The following is a 14,207-nucleotide window of genomic DNA, read 5'->3' as shown; positions in this document are numbered from 1 at the left end:
TATTGTGTTATCTCTGAGGTTTGGACTTCTTTTGAGCATTCAGACGTGCAGTATTTCTAGAGGATGCCAACTACAGCAATAGTGATCTAGTTAGGCCTGGCTCTGGATCCTCTTTGGATACCAAAAGTTATGTATCTGGGTGGGTGGTGGGTGTATTCTGGGAAGCCATCGGGGCAGTGCCATCATATTTTAATTATAACACTGGCAGCACTACTCCTTTTAGCAAACAGCAGTAACAAGCAGTAACACTTGGGCGGGCTGGCAGCCGGAAATTGGCCTCCCTCTCTATGTTTCTTCTACCCCCTTTTCAATCCATCACCTGTATTTATTCCTGCTGTAATTTAAACACCTGTCTAGATGGAATGCGTGCAATGTGTCCCTACCCCACACATTCAGATATTTGCTCACCTGCCTTATTCGGAAGGCTGGCTCTAAAATAAACAACGTTTTGGTATTAGAAGAAAAAATGCGCTGAGGTCACTGTGGCAGTGGACATGAAGAAGGGAATGGGAGTGGAACCTCGGCTGAGCCGTTCCAGGAGAGTGGAGCAGAGGATGGGGAAGAGGGGGACAAGTAAGGGGTGAAGGGTTTGCCTAAGACCTCGACAGCAGTGGGTGGGATCCCGTAACTAGATCTACCCACAGGCAATCATTCACTTTGCTGACCAGCTAAGGAAAGACAGGGATGGAAGAGCATTTAACAAGTTGATTGTTTTTTAGGCTTAAATGTTTTGGGTTTTTTTAATTTTTTTTTCTTTTAATGATTATTTTTGAAAGAGAAAGAGACCGAGCAGGGGAGGGGCAGAGAGAACCCAAGACAGGGTCTGAAGCAGCCTCCAGGCCCTGAGCTCTCAGCGCCTCATCTGATCCTGTGGGGCTCGAACTCATAAACTGTGAGATCATGACTTGAGCCGAAGTCGGACGCTTAACCAACTGAGCCACCCATGCACCCCAGTGTCTTGGTTATTTTTAATGATCACTGTTTCTCATAGCAGCAAAACAAGTAGGCTTGGAACTTTCTGAACCTTGTTTTAAACCATTTCATTTACATTTTCATCCTTGTCATACTGAATGATGACTCATGTTAACGTTTGAGCAACCGAACAACACTGAGAAATAGTAAAATCTTAAAGTTCCTGATAGAATTATTTTCTCGACCCCTTTCCGTTGGGTGTTTTCTATCGTGCTCTTCACCCCATCAAGGCATTTCTGCTGGTTTTTGGAAAATTTCCTGAGCTTTCTGGAGGAGAGCCCTTGTATGGGTTCCTCTTTCCTTTTCCACCATCTCCTGTAACAAGTGCTTCGATGATATTAACATGCATGAGAATTACCTGTGTGTGGCTCTTGTCAGATGTAGATTTCCTGCACTGGGGCTGAGGTTGCGGGAGAGTCTGCATGTTTATCAAGTTCCCAGAGATCGCAGATGCTGCTGGTCACAGGTTGAACTTTTAAGTTCCAGGCTCTGGTACAAGGCAATGGGAGGAACACAGTGCTTAGAAACTACAAGCATCAGGCAGACCAGAAATTGGAACTAGGGGCTAAAATGTAACAATTATTTGTTCTTGAGCAAGTTATATTATAACTCTCAACCTCAGTTTTCCCATCTGTACATGAAGGCAATAATTCTACCTAACAAGAGTGTCTTGAAGATTAAATAAGTTTATATATAAACACACACACACACACACACACACACACACACACTCTTAGAACAATGCCTGGCAGAAATAAAGTGTTCATTAAATTTAGCTATCATTAGGTAAATATGACTTCATTGTTACTATGACTGTTACTGTTGTGAACCTGAAAATTTTTGTATTTGAAAGTTTTAGAAGTCCAAACACAGACTGACAAAGTTTTTACGTGTGTGCTATCTTTTGAACATACAGATGTTGATATCCATTGTCAGCAAGGCATGTTATTTGTGTCATAGTTTTGGTAATTAAAATGGGTCTTAAACTGTCCCATTTATCTTCCAGACACTTGTGACCAATGTCATGAATTCATGAGTTGGCCAGCCTAGATTTAGTAGCACAGACTCTGGTTTATTGCAGCAGAGAAGCCACCTGGCCCAATGGCTACAACCTCCACCTTAATACCCTAATACTCCTAACAAAAATGATGAGCCACTTCTTTTTCACTAGTGCTGTATGTCTTTATGTGCCATTAAGCCTGTCCTTCTTGAAAAGTCTTTAGTGTGGAATGTTCATCATTTATTGAATATCAGATATATATATGCAGTTTTCCACTTTCTCTTCATCTGACGAAGTTTTGTTTACCTGGAGGAAGAGAAGTGGACAGAGCGGCAGATGTAGCCTGGTGGCAGCCGCATGTATCATCCTTCTTCATGTTGGGGAGGTACCTCCATGTGTGAACCCTGATTGGCCTGTGGTGTTTACTAAGGCCCGGCCCACTGCTGGGAGATTTGCCCAGCCCTTAGACCTTCCCTAGTCAAGACAAGGTGCCGTTAGGGCCACAGTTGATGCTTGGGTCCATTTTAGTTCAGCGACTCCTTCTGCCCATGTTGGAAAAAACCCTGGGAAACTGAAAAGAAGAACCAGAAGCTTTCTTAAGTCATTTAATCTAGGGATCATTTGCTTGGACTGAATTCTAGCAAGGCATAAGTTTGTACACATAAGATTCAGCTAGATCTGATTGAGGCTTCAGAGCTATGCTATCTAATAAGGTAGCCACAAGGTAGGTGCATGTGGCTTTTAAAGTTTAAGTTGGGGCGCCTGGATGGCTCAGTCGGTTAAGCGTCCGACTTCGGATCAGGTCATGATCTCACAGTCCATGGGTTTGAGCTCCACATCGGGCTCTGTGCTGACAGCTCAGAGCCTGGAGCCTGTTTCAGATTCTATGTCTCCCTCTCTGTCAGCCCCTCCCCAGCTTGTGCTCTCTCTCTGTCTCAAAAATAAATAAATGTTAAAAAAAAATTTTTTTAAATAAAATTTAAGTTATATAAAGTTTAAACTCCAGTTGCTTAGTTAGACCAGACACACTGCAAATGCATTAATAGTCACATAGGGCTCATGGCTACTCTATTGGGCAGTACAGACTAGAGAACCATTGACTTCGTCCCCATACATTCTGTTGCATAATGCTGTTCTAAGACAGGGGTTGTTTGTCACTTCGGATCAATTTGTATTGGCTGTCTGGAGGACTGTGTCAAGAAGATTCTGAGTCCATCTCTTAGTGAGCCCCAAGTTGTTTGATTATTTACTAGCAGTGTAGTCCCAGGAAGACAGAGCCGGGTCAGGTGGGGATAGGTGACATAGGTCCCAGGTGTCTTCTAGACAAAACCACGGAAGTAAGAACAGGATATTTAAAATAGAAGGTCAGTTAGTATTTAAAGAGACAGGTTACATTTTTAGCAGGAGTCCTTTGGAAAGAAAGATGAGGGGCACCTTGGTGGCTCAGTCAGTTAAGCGTCCAATTTCGGCTCAGGTCATGATCTCTCAATTCATGAATTCGAGCCCCTCGTCAGGCTCTGTGCTGACATCTCAGAGTCGGGAACCTGCTTCGGATTCTGTGTCTCCCTCTTTCTCTGCCCCTTCCCCAACCCCACACCTCTATCCCTCTCTCTCTCTGTCTCTCAAAAATAAACAAACATTAAAAAATAAAAAAGATGAGAAACTTTAAAAGCTTTGTTATTTTTTATATAATCTCTCATTTAAGTACTGGCCCCTTTCCTACTTCAAAATAAATTAATGATGATACTTTGCTTTCGTGTGGAAGGAAATCACAATCGCTACCATTTTTTGGTTTATCCATGACTTAAGGAATCGATGTTACATGAAAAAACAAAACCGACCAAGAGCCACCAAGAATCTAAAATTAGTTTCGTGTTCATCCCTCCTTTTAGTATACCTGCTAAGAAACCAAACCGATTGAGGTTGTTAGGGTCCCCCCCCACCCCGCCACTTCTTTAATATCCTCTGGTGAAGGGTGACATGTGGAATAATATTTAAGGCAAAGTATATTCGATGTCTGTATAATCACTATTGTCAGAATTTGAGATGGCTAAGTATAGTTTCAAAAATCTCTAAGAATTAAGGATAGCTAGGACTCTTTCATACCAGTTTTAAAACTGGAAAATGGATTTTAAAATAAGAGTACCTGTTCTGCAACTGTTATATGACCTTGAGCAAATTAGCTACTATAAACTCTCTGAGCCTTAGTTTCTCCATCTCTGAAAGGGAGCGTAACAGTGTCTGCTTCCGTGAGTGATGGGCAAGGAGTAAGTGAGATCTAAAACACTTCCAAGTGCCTGACATTACTATTCAAATGTTAAACCGTGTTATTTGGGAAAAGTATCTCACATGCACTTGGAAGAGAACCTTTTCTGTTTTAACTTTGGCCCCGCACTTAGCCAGGCATGTGACTTTTGTCTAATTGCTTACCCTCAGAATTATCAAGTAGATTTTAGTTTCCTCTTTTATGAAATGGGGGTAACAACAGAACCCACATCAGAGGGCTTGCTCAGGGGTAAATGAGTTAATGCACATCGCGACAATGCAAGGACAACTAATACATGACACATGGTGAGCGTTAATAACTTAGGTATTAGGAAGAAAATGATGACGTTTAAATTAGGGGTAGCCTTGCCAAGAGTGAGAAGATTGAACAAACTTGATATTTCTTCTCTTTCCCATTCACTAATCTCCAAACTATACAGTTTATACTAAACATGGTAAAGTGTGTACATTTTGTTTATTTTATTACTATTCCACTATAAATTATTAATAAGCCTCTCGTATTAGGGTTTTGGCACACTGACTGAGGCAGTAATTGGAGAAGCTGCTAGCTATCATAAAGACCTTTCTCAGTCTCTAGAGTTTTTGCAGGCAGCCAGCTCATGTCTAATTTGAAAGACCTGATGTTTAAGGCCAGGGAACAGGGCAGGAAGGAAGAGGGCTCAGTGTGGGGCAGGGGTGAGTTCAGTCCTACAGGGAGCAATTTGATTGTCTGAGAACCTCACCTATGTTGCCTCTGGGGTGTAGGAAGAAGGCATGGCTTTTCAAAGGCTCTAGGGGCCAAAAAGTACTACCTTAACCTGCCCCAGAATATTCCCTCCCTACCCTTTCGTCTGTGTGTGTCTTCTCCCCCTGACAGCAGCGGAAGGGGGTCAGAAATGATGAGCTCTGAGGCTTCTTCTAAAGAGAGGTCCGCCCTGAAGGATGCAGCCCAAGTGTCCCATACCCCAGCCTCCACAGACACCAGGAATCACTGCTGACCTAGGGAAAATGCTTTCTTCCCAAGAAAACTATCTGAGTCTTTGGGTGTAAAGGCCTAGTCCTGGGCTGTTTTCCCGTCCTGAGTTCTCTAACCAGGGATAAAGTACTAGACGGTTGCTAAAAATGATTTCTGTTTCCTTTCAGGATTTTCAGTGCGAAAACAACAACACTCCAGAATTCTTCTGTTTGTAAATGTCAAAATTGCTAGGTTCTTAGGACATTTTCTAGGAGGACGCTTTTCCTGTACTTTCCATCTCCTATGCCACTCGTCTCTGGCGCCTCACACTTAGCACCCAGCATTCAGCTTCATGCCCTCCTGCTTTTTAGCATCCCCTCCCTGTGCAACTGATTCTGAAATGCTTTTAAACCATCCTTTCTTTTCTGGTTTCATTCTCACCATCCAGGTTTTAAGGTCACCACGTGGCATCTATATTTCTCACAATAATTTACATTCTCACTTTTGGATGATCAAAGAAACCCACGACCTTCAGGAGTATGTATCTGTGCATGCGTGTGTTTAAGGAGATTTGGCTCAGCCCTGTGTACAGTTTCATAGCATGATATTTTTCTTTAACCTGAGATAGGAGTGTGTTCTGATATCGTTACAAATTTTTCAAAACACTGTAACAAATTCATAGTGTTCCCTTATACAGACAGAGCAAAATTTACTTAACAACACTGTTAGCCTCTTTGATCTTTCCCTTTTTCAATATTAAAGTCAATATAGTGTAGTAAGAAGATGGGCTTTGGAGCTCCAAAGGCCAGGATCCAGATCCTGGCCTTGCCAGTTGTTCATAGGCCTCCGTTTCCTCCTTTGCAAATGAGGATTATGACGGCACTTACCAACAAAATTATGACCATTTAAATTAGATGTGTGTAATGTACTCATTTACACAGAGCTTTGTGCATTATAACTTCTGCTAAGTAGTAACTGCTGTTACAATAGTCACCATCATTAATCATGTACAATTAGTGTTTAGCACAGTTACTAGAAGTTAGATGGTAGCATCAAAGTGTACAAATACTCTGATACCTTTAATAATCTATTGCCAAATTCCAGGAAGATTCTACCAACTTATAGTCACATACATAGTATAAGTATATATCTAATATAATGGTTTTTTTTATTGTGTATCAATGTAGATACAAAAATCATCTCTTACTTTTACATTTCTTTGATTTCCAGTGGAAAGGACGAGTTTTAAATGTTTAGTCGGTTAATGATACTCCTTTTTTGTAAATTGTTGATTGAGGTCAGTGCCCATTTTCTTCTGCCTGTGTGCATCTTTGGTCTAAATCAGTGACTTCTTTGTATGTTACAGTAATAATTATTATGTGTAACTAAAATTTATTGTGCATTTAGAACTTGTGGATGAGAACACAAGGGTCAGAAAGGCTGAGTATTTTGCCTAGTGCCTTAGACCTTTGTCTGGCACAGAGTAAATACGCAGTAAACTCTTGCTGTTCTTGTTATTGATCTATGTATTTCCAGCGCCTTGCACAGTACAGAACTTTGCACCTGGTACAAGCAGAACACATAGCTCATAACTTTTATGTTGACACCAGCCACCCTCACTTCTCAAACTCTTTGATGTGCGCAGAAGCCAGCCTTTACCGGGTGCCTTGGTCACAGCCTCGGTTTTAGCTCAGATGGAATCAGCATCTCCTGAACTTTACTTGATTTCCTCCACACGTTTTTAATGATACTTTTCTAAAATGCTGTAAAATAAGGTTATTTCCCTCACTTCATTTCTAGGTAACAAACCTGAATTTGGCAAGTGGCGTCATAAACAGAAGCAGTGCTTCAACCCCCCCGACCCTTCGGCCTATGATCAGTCCTAATGGCCCAATATGGTCCCTACAGCCAGACCTCCAAGCTCCTGAGAGCCACCCCACCCCTCCTGGAAGCAGGTATGTGAAGGGTCCTGGAGCTAGCGTTCGGGTCACAGAGACAATCTGCGTCCTAGTGAGCCTCTCCCACCTTGGACTCCCTGCACAGACTCCCACGGTCTGTGCCGCCCCCCACGTGTCCCAGTATTCTAGCTCTTGAATTGAGGGCCTCCGTTTATTTGTAAGACAGTTCGTGGGCAAATCAAAGGCAAAGGAAATTTCTGATACAGTTCAGTAAGCTCACTCGGGGGTGAAAGTGGAAGAATTTAAACTATGTTTAATCCTCACCTGTCGTCAACATTTTCATTTTTTTGATTTTTGACATTTTCTCCTTGTCTCCTCTTACTTGTACTACACTGCATTTCAGTAACTTTGATTTCATCTAGGTTTTATAATTAAACTCAAACACCCTCCCTGGACAATGTTCATTTGGGAAGTGGGAAGGAAATTTCCTTTATGTAGTTGAGCGAAGTGGCAGAGGATAAAACCCAAGTAGATTCTGACCATAAAGTAAGCAACTTCTGAATTAAAAATGAACCACTGTATTGAATTCTAGTCTCAAGCCATTTAAAAAAATAAATAAATAAATAACAAAACGTAAGAAATGGATTCCTAGTACATCTTGCCTTCATGGCTATTAAATATGGGCTTAATTGCATCTGTCCCTGAGTGAAGTGAGCTAGAGAGGAATGTGACTGTTCCCATGAAGTATTCTGTTCCCGCCAAATAAAGATATTGTTCCCTCCAAATAAGGAAGTCTGGCACAGGTGCCCCACTGAGTCCCCATCCCAGTGCCAGCACTTCCGGCCTCTGCCAGCAGGCCAGCTCTCAGCATGCGGCCTTGCCTCAAGGGTGGGAGGGGGACCAAAGACTTGGACATGAAGGAGATACCTCTCTGTTGTTGAAGTGTCTGTTGGTGTTAGAATCATTACTGAAGGAACTAATTTGGGAAGCAGAGACTCTGCCCAGGAAACAACATAAACATAAGCACATTACATCATGCTTGAATACAGAGTCTTTCATACCAGTGATCGTTGTGGTCAAGGGTGAAGAGAATCATCTTAGCCGAGAAGTATAAAGAGTTGAGGACCAAGAGGCAGGGCTGCTTGAGACGAGACACCCTCCCACAAAGTTCTCTTCACCAAAGTCTGTCGTTGGGTGATTTACAATCTACAGAATAACCACATTCCTAAAACATAAGTCGTAAAAAAGAAATTCTGTTTATACCATAGAGCTTTATTTTCCATATAAAATATTTCCAAATATTCCATTTTCGTTTTATAATCAGAGCCGTGTTTCTGTGGAAAACATTTCCCCCTGCAATCTGGAGTGTATTTTCTATCTATACGACAAGGCTGTAACCATTTTCCATACTACAAACAGAATGTCAAAACTACACGGCTTGGAGAAGTCGACTTGTAGATGAAGCGAGGGAGATTTTTTTTTCCCCATGAAAATGATGGCTGGGTTTCGAGCCTTCTTTTGGTAGCACCTGTTTGTCAGTGCTGAGACCCAGAAGGATGTGGGAGTCCGTTCAGCACTGTGAGTCGTTTTCTCCCTGCCAGACCGTGCTTGTGAGCTACAGGAAAACAGCACAGTGTGCCACTGACTTGAGAGCCACTGGCACCAGAGAGCCCTCTGGCCTTTGCCAGTTTGGGTTAGTTGTACCCATAGCTCTTCAAGCTTAAGGACCAGTTTTTAGGTCCCATTTCAGCGCAGGGTAACCCTGGGAACCCTCCTCTGCCCCCACGTAACCTCTGGGGGCTCAGCTTGGGAATTCCCGTTCCGAGTGGAATTCCCAGAGGTGCCCACCCTAACGCGGTGCTGAGTGAGTTCTCCAAGCTCCTTCCAGACCTGGTGGTGTCACAGGCCCCAGCCAGACCCTTCCAGCAGGCATTCCACGCAGTACCGTGCCCCAGTTTCCATTTTCACCTGGCAAAGTCACTGTTTTGTGGTTACTTGGTCTCTTGTTGTCCCTCTCTTAGCAGCAAGGGTGACTGAGTACAATGAATATGGGATGAATAGCTTAGAGATGTGAGTTTTATTACTGGTTTTGACAAGAAGGGACCCTAACCTATCGATTTAATTCTTTTTATTGGGCTGTTTTTGAGAGCTTTCAGCATGTCCCCACGGCACTCCGATCTCCCTGGAAGTGGGTGCTAGGTACGAGGTACTTCTGCTAGTTCATCTGCTATAGCAGCAGCAGATTCCAGCGCCGGTAAGCTCTGACAGTTCACCAAACCAGGCGCCGTCCTGTAAACAGTAACAAGACGTAAAGAGAATCCATTGCTGGCTGCGCTCCTCGTGTGCATATTGGAGGACTCAGTGACTTGGTAGCCACAGGAATGAAAACTGGTGACTCACGAGCACTCTGCAAATAGTGTTATTTTTCATTTCCCTGTGGTGTTGCTATTGTTCTCAATTTTATGGATCACACAAGTTTTCACCAGACAACCTTGTTCTTCCCCCCCCTGTTTTGAAACCACCCCAAACGTAGCCCCAGGGCTGTCGTCTCCCATTGGGTCAGTGTGAGCTCAGCCCAGCTCCTCAAATCCCCTGGTTCCTCTGGTCTGTCTGGAGTCCCTGCTCAAGCTTTGTTGTGGGAGAGGAAGGCAGAGAGCCCACGACTTGCCCAGACAGTCTGAGGCCTGGCCGTGTAGCTTGCAGTTCCCTAGGCGCTCTGGAGCTGGACTTGGCCAGCCATTCCTCTGTTGTTACTTTTCAGAGGTAATAAGTGAGATTAATTGCAGGCCATTCTCCAGAAGAGAAGGTAGTCAGGGCCAAAATCAGTCACATGTTTAGAAGCCTGAGTGAGGTGTACCTCCAAGCGAGGCCGATTTCAAATTAGACACTAGGGCCTCTGGGATGCAGGTACCAAGTGTCCATGACCTCTTTTTTCTTAAAGGGATCAGTTTCGGTCTCTAGATGCCGAAAGCTGGGTATTTCAGCTTTTCTTTAGCTAGTGAGATGGGTAGGATTTTTCTGGCTGCCTTTTAACTATACATTTCTTCGGCGCATGGGGGCATGGTTCAGGGCCAGAAGTGATAAGCAGAGGCATCTCAGCACTGCCAGCCTTGCCTGGTGTTGGCTCATGTCGGGGAGAGGCATTTTCTAGGTGATGAGCGCTCAGTGGGTTCACAGTGCATCTTTCTTTGTGAGACCTGGAAGGGTTACTGTAAAGTCTTGGCGGCTGCTCGGAATGATTTGGGAAGGACAGGGCCTCAGACGGCTTGGCAGGAGCCTGAGGCCCTGTTTTTTTCCAGTCCAACCCTTCCTTGTGGATCGAGCTGTCAGGGAATCCCACGAATGTCTGGCTTCTGCCCCTTTGTATGTTTTTCCAGCATTTGTCATTGAATTATTTTTATCCATCTCTGGCTTTTTCACACATGCAACCTGGGGATTTGTCTGTTCCTCGATATTAAAGGTTGGGGAGGTGGAAAGCACAGCCGGGAGTTTGTTTCTCCTTTTTGTGACCGGGGAAGACATTGTGAGCTTGGGGTACTCTCCCTGGGGACCCCTGATCTAGAGAATAGCTTGTATGTCACAACTCTAAATTCCGTATGGGGAAATGGGGTACAGTGAAGCACCAAATCTGAGAGATCTGGGCTAGATTTCATGTCACTCTGTCCCTTTGCCTTCTTACTCTCCAGAAATAAATTATAAAGAGTCCAGTAATTTTTAGGAGCAAGTTTTTCAGATATTTTGATTCCATTTAGCTAACGCTTTTCTCACTTCCTTTAGATTATTCCTTCCAAATGTTGCTGGAGAGTCAGGTCTCTGACTTCCCATCTTTTCATTCTTAATCAACCCTCAGAAATAATCGAGTTTGGTATTTTGAAAAAAGTACATCTTATTCATTTTCTATGTGCCAGGAATTAGGTCCCGTGCCGGGGAGTCATGATAAGTACAGAAGAGTACCTGATCTCACAGGGCTTACTGTCCGTGATGTAGCTTTCATGTTCTCGATGTCGTCCTGGGTGCTGGGTATGGTCTAAAAGATTTGGAAAACATGGTTTTCGATCACTAAGAGGTCACCATCTGTCAGAGAAAGGGAGCCATAGACACGTGAAAAAATTGCAGAGTCGTGTCAAATGGCACATAACAATGATTTAAATTTTCTGGCCTGGGCAATTAGAAGAAAAGACATTAAGAAGACTTAATCCGGTCACCTCTACATGGGTGAACCTTGAGGCCATTATGTTAAGTAAAATAAGCCCAGCACAAAAGGGCAAATACCGTATCATTCCATCCATATGAAGTGGCTAAAGTAGTCCTAGAAACAGGAAGTAGTAAGGTGGTTGCCAGGGGCTGTGGGAAGAGTGGGGAGGGAATTAGTATTTAATAGCTACAGATTTTCAGTTTTGCAAAGATGAAAAGGTTCTAGGGATCGGTTGCACAACAGTGACTATACTTAATACACACAGAAATCATTAGGTGGCAAATTTAAAGTTAGGTGTTTTTTACTGTAATGAAGTAAGTATTGTAAGGATTTAAAAGAGTGCTCCTTAGTTCCGCACAAATTTTACTTAGTGATTAAAACGGCAGTGTTTTGCTCCTATCCTCTGCCTCTCTGTAGGGGGATTATTCTCAGCCTAGTCCTTGAAATGCTTTTGTTTCTTTACATGTTAACTTTATAGGAAAGGGGGTCATTGGCCCCTCTGAGGAAGATGACATGATGTGATAGAAAGAGGAGGGACTATTGAGTTGGACAGACCTGGGTGTGCCTTCCTAGGTATGTGACCTTGGGCAAGTAACTTTGTTTCTCTGGGCCACAATTTCCCCATCTGCTTAGGTATGCAAATGATACCTACCTCATTAAGTAGTTCTAAGATTTAATTGAGTTTGTGTATGTGAAAGCAGCCAGTTTAGTGCCTGATTTTAGTGGTAGGTTCTTGATAACATTTCGTTTTCTTCCCAGAAAAAAAGGGAAAGTTAAAACTGGACTTGATGGGGTAGGATATTGCTACCCACTTGGTTTCATATCTAGTATGGAGGAAACTGGTCATCACCCTTGTGTGGTGTGCTCCCGGGGCTGGATTGCAGACATGTAGCCTTTCCAGCCGAAGAAGGGAAGGCATCAGAGTGTGGCCAACTGGAGACTCTTCCTTTTCCTCTGACCCCTTTGTTGAAGGGTGACTTCTTCCTACTCAACAGGCCCTTCCTCTCTGCTATCTTCTTCTGAATGTTGAAGTTTCCACTGCAGCTCTATGTTCCAGCCAGTAAACACTCATATTTTCCGTCTATCCTGGGGGTCGAGCTTTGGGAGAGCTTTTCTCTGGAGGAGTTTGGAGCTTATAATTTTGTACTTTATACTGTTATATAAACAACACTCTCTAGCCAAAGAGCACAATCACAAAAAGAAACCACTTTTAGGGGGGCCTAAAAAAAAAAAAAAAAGAAACTCTTTCATGTTCAGAGTTCTGTAGAAGTGATATTTCACGTCTTGTTCTCCTTCCTTTCCCACAAAATAAAGTCAACCTGGCCTTCCTCCTGCGGAGTCTTAGTTCTTACCAGTCTTTTCCCCTTGAGGAAAATGTTTCTTCAGCACGTGAATGACAAAGGCCTGTACTTCTATCTCAAATTCCTCTGCTGCTTTTCTCAGCCAGACACATAACCTCTCCAGGGTTATGCTCTGTGTCGGTTCAAACTCTGTGACAGATTCTACAGTTCTTCATTCACCGGGAGAGCCGAGTGCCACAGGTGTTTGTGCCAAGGCCAGACCGATTGGGCTTCTGCCTCCTGAAGGAATGTTGGTAACGCTAGGCCGTGTGTGAGAGATAGCTGGCCGGACATCACAGCAGGGCCTGGGCAAAGTACATTTGGGAGTGTTTGGGCCTCATATCAGGAGTGGAAGAAGTAGGTGTTTTCTTATCTGCAGGCCAAAATGCAGGTTGCTTTGTGGTGTGTGTGCCAGTGCAGGCTTCCTTCAGCCAGCCTCCTCCCCTGCCCTCCAGAGTAGCAAAGAGAAACCACCTTGCGTTTCCTTAGGATTAACACCCAGGCGCATAGGTGAACCAGCAGTGCACAAAAAACATTGTTGGAGGAGAGACTGTATCTTATGTTCACTTTATAATTTTATATCTGTCCACAGTTGGTGATTATTTTGGTTTTAACGGGCCTGAATGACAAAGATTCACATATTAAGCTGAATGAGGCTCCTTTTCTCGAATTAAGAAATTTGATCAGTTACTCAATTCATAATTCGGTTTAAATTCTCATATGGTTTTTCTGTCATCTTCCATCTTTCCAAGTTAACTCTGTTGACGAGCTTTGAAAGAGCTTGGAAAGACTCACAGTAGTAAAGAAACACTGTATCTTTCTTTCCAGCTCATGTAGAGAGACATTGGTGATCCAGTTTTAAAGCCTACTTAGTGTTGACTCAACGAATTTTTAGAAGGAAGACCAGCCAGCTCCCCTGAACCTTTAGCTGAAGATCCCGCCCTGTCCCCTCCTCCATGCTTCTTTCTGTTAAGACTTTCAACATGTTACCAACCAAGTACAACTAAGAAGTCATTGCTTTTTTAAGTCCTAGGATTTAAGAGGAAAAAGGAAAAACTCCCTGTATCTGTGTTTTAATAAAAGAAAACAATAGACTGATAGCATCTGACAAGGAGTAAGGAGCCTCTCTTCCCTCGCAGCTGCTTCGAGAAGGAAAGTTTTGGTTTAGGTTCTGGTTTCGGTATAGGCTCTTGATAACTCTTAGTTCTCTTTCTAGAAAAGACAGAAATGTAAAATTAGACTTACTGAGAACACAGTGTTCCTACACCACTTTGTTTAATGCTTGGATTAGGTACATGGTAGGGGAAACTGGTATACCTGATCATAACACTGAGGTTTACATGATTTATTTTTATTGTGAAGTCAGTATCCATAAATTAAAATGTTGATTACATATGTGAAAATGCCCCTAAAAAAGATACCTAAGAGAAGCTAAAAGGGCATTTATTTTTTTTTTTATGTGTTTAAGTGTTTATGAGAGAGACCGTATGAGTGGGAGAGGGCAGAGAGAGGGAGAGACACAGAATCTGAAGCAGGCTCCGGGCTCTGAGCTGTCAACACAAAGCCTGGCACGGGGCTCGAA

At 43.2% G+C, this 14,207-nt stretch overlaps 1 protein-coding gene across 10 annotated transcripts in view; it reads left to right on the top strand.

Moving 5' to 3' along the window:
* Window positions 1-14,207, top strand: part of TTLL5 (tubulin tyrosine ligase like 5) — a 279,463-nt gene that overhangs the window by 136,968 nt on the left and 128,288 nt on the right. For all 10 annotated transcript variants that reach the window (XM_077750795.1, XM_077750794.1, XM_077750800.1 and 7 more), the window contains one exon: window positions 6,993-7,147. In XM_077750795.1, coding sequence (XP_077606921.1) covers window positions 6,993-7,147 — 155 coding nt within the window. The remainder of the gene's footprint in view (window positions 1-6,992; window positions 7,148-14,207) is intronic.

This window comes from Crocuta crocuta, unplaced genomic scaffold (genome assembly GCF_008692635.1).
Source record: "Crocuta crocuta isolate KB4526 unplaced genomic scaffold, BGI_CrCroc_1.0 scaffold186, whole genome shotgun sequence".
Classification (NCBI taxonomy): Eukaryota; Metazoa; Chordata; class Mammalia; order Carnivora; family Hyaenidae; genus Crocuta; species Crocuta crocuta.
The sequence above is the reverse complement of the archived record's forward strand: the minus strand, read 5'-3'. Positions and strand labels throughout refer to the sequence as shown.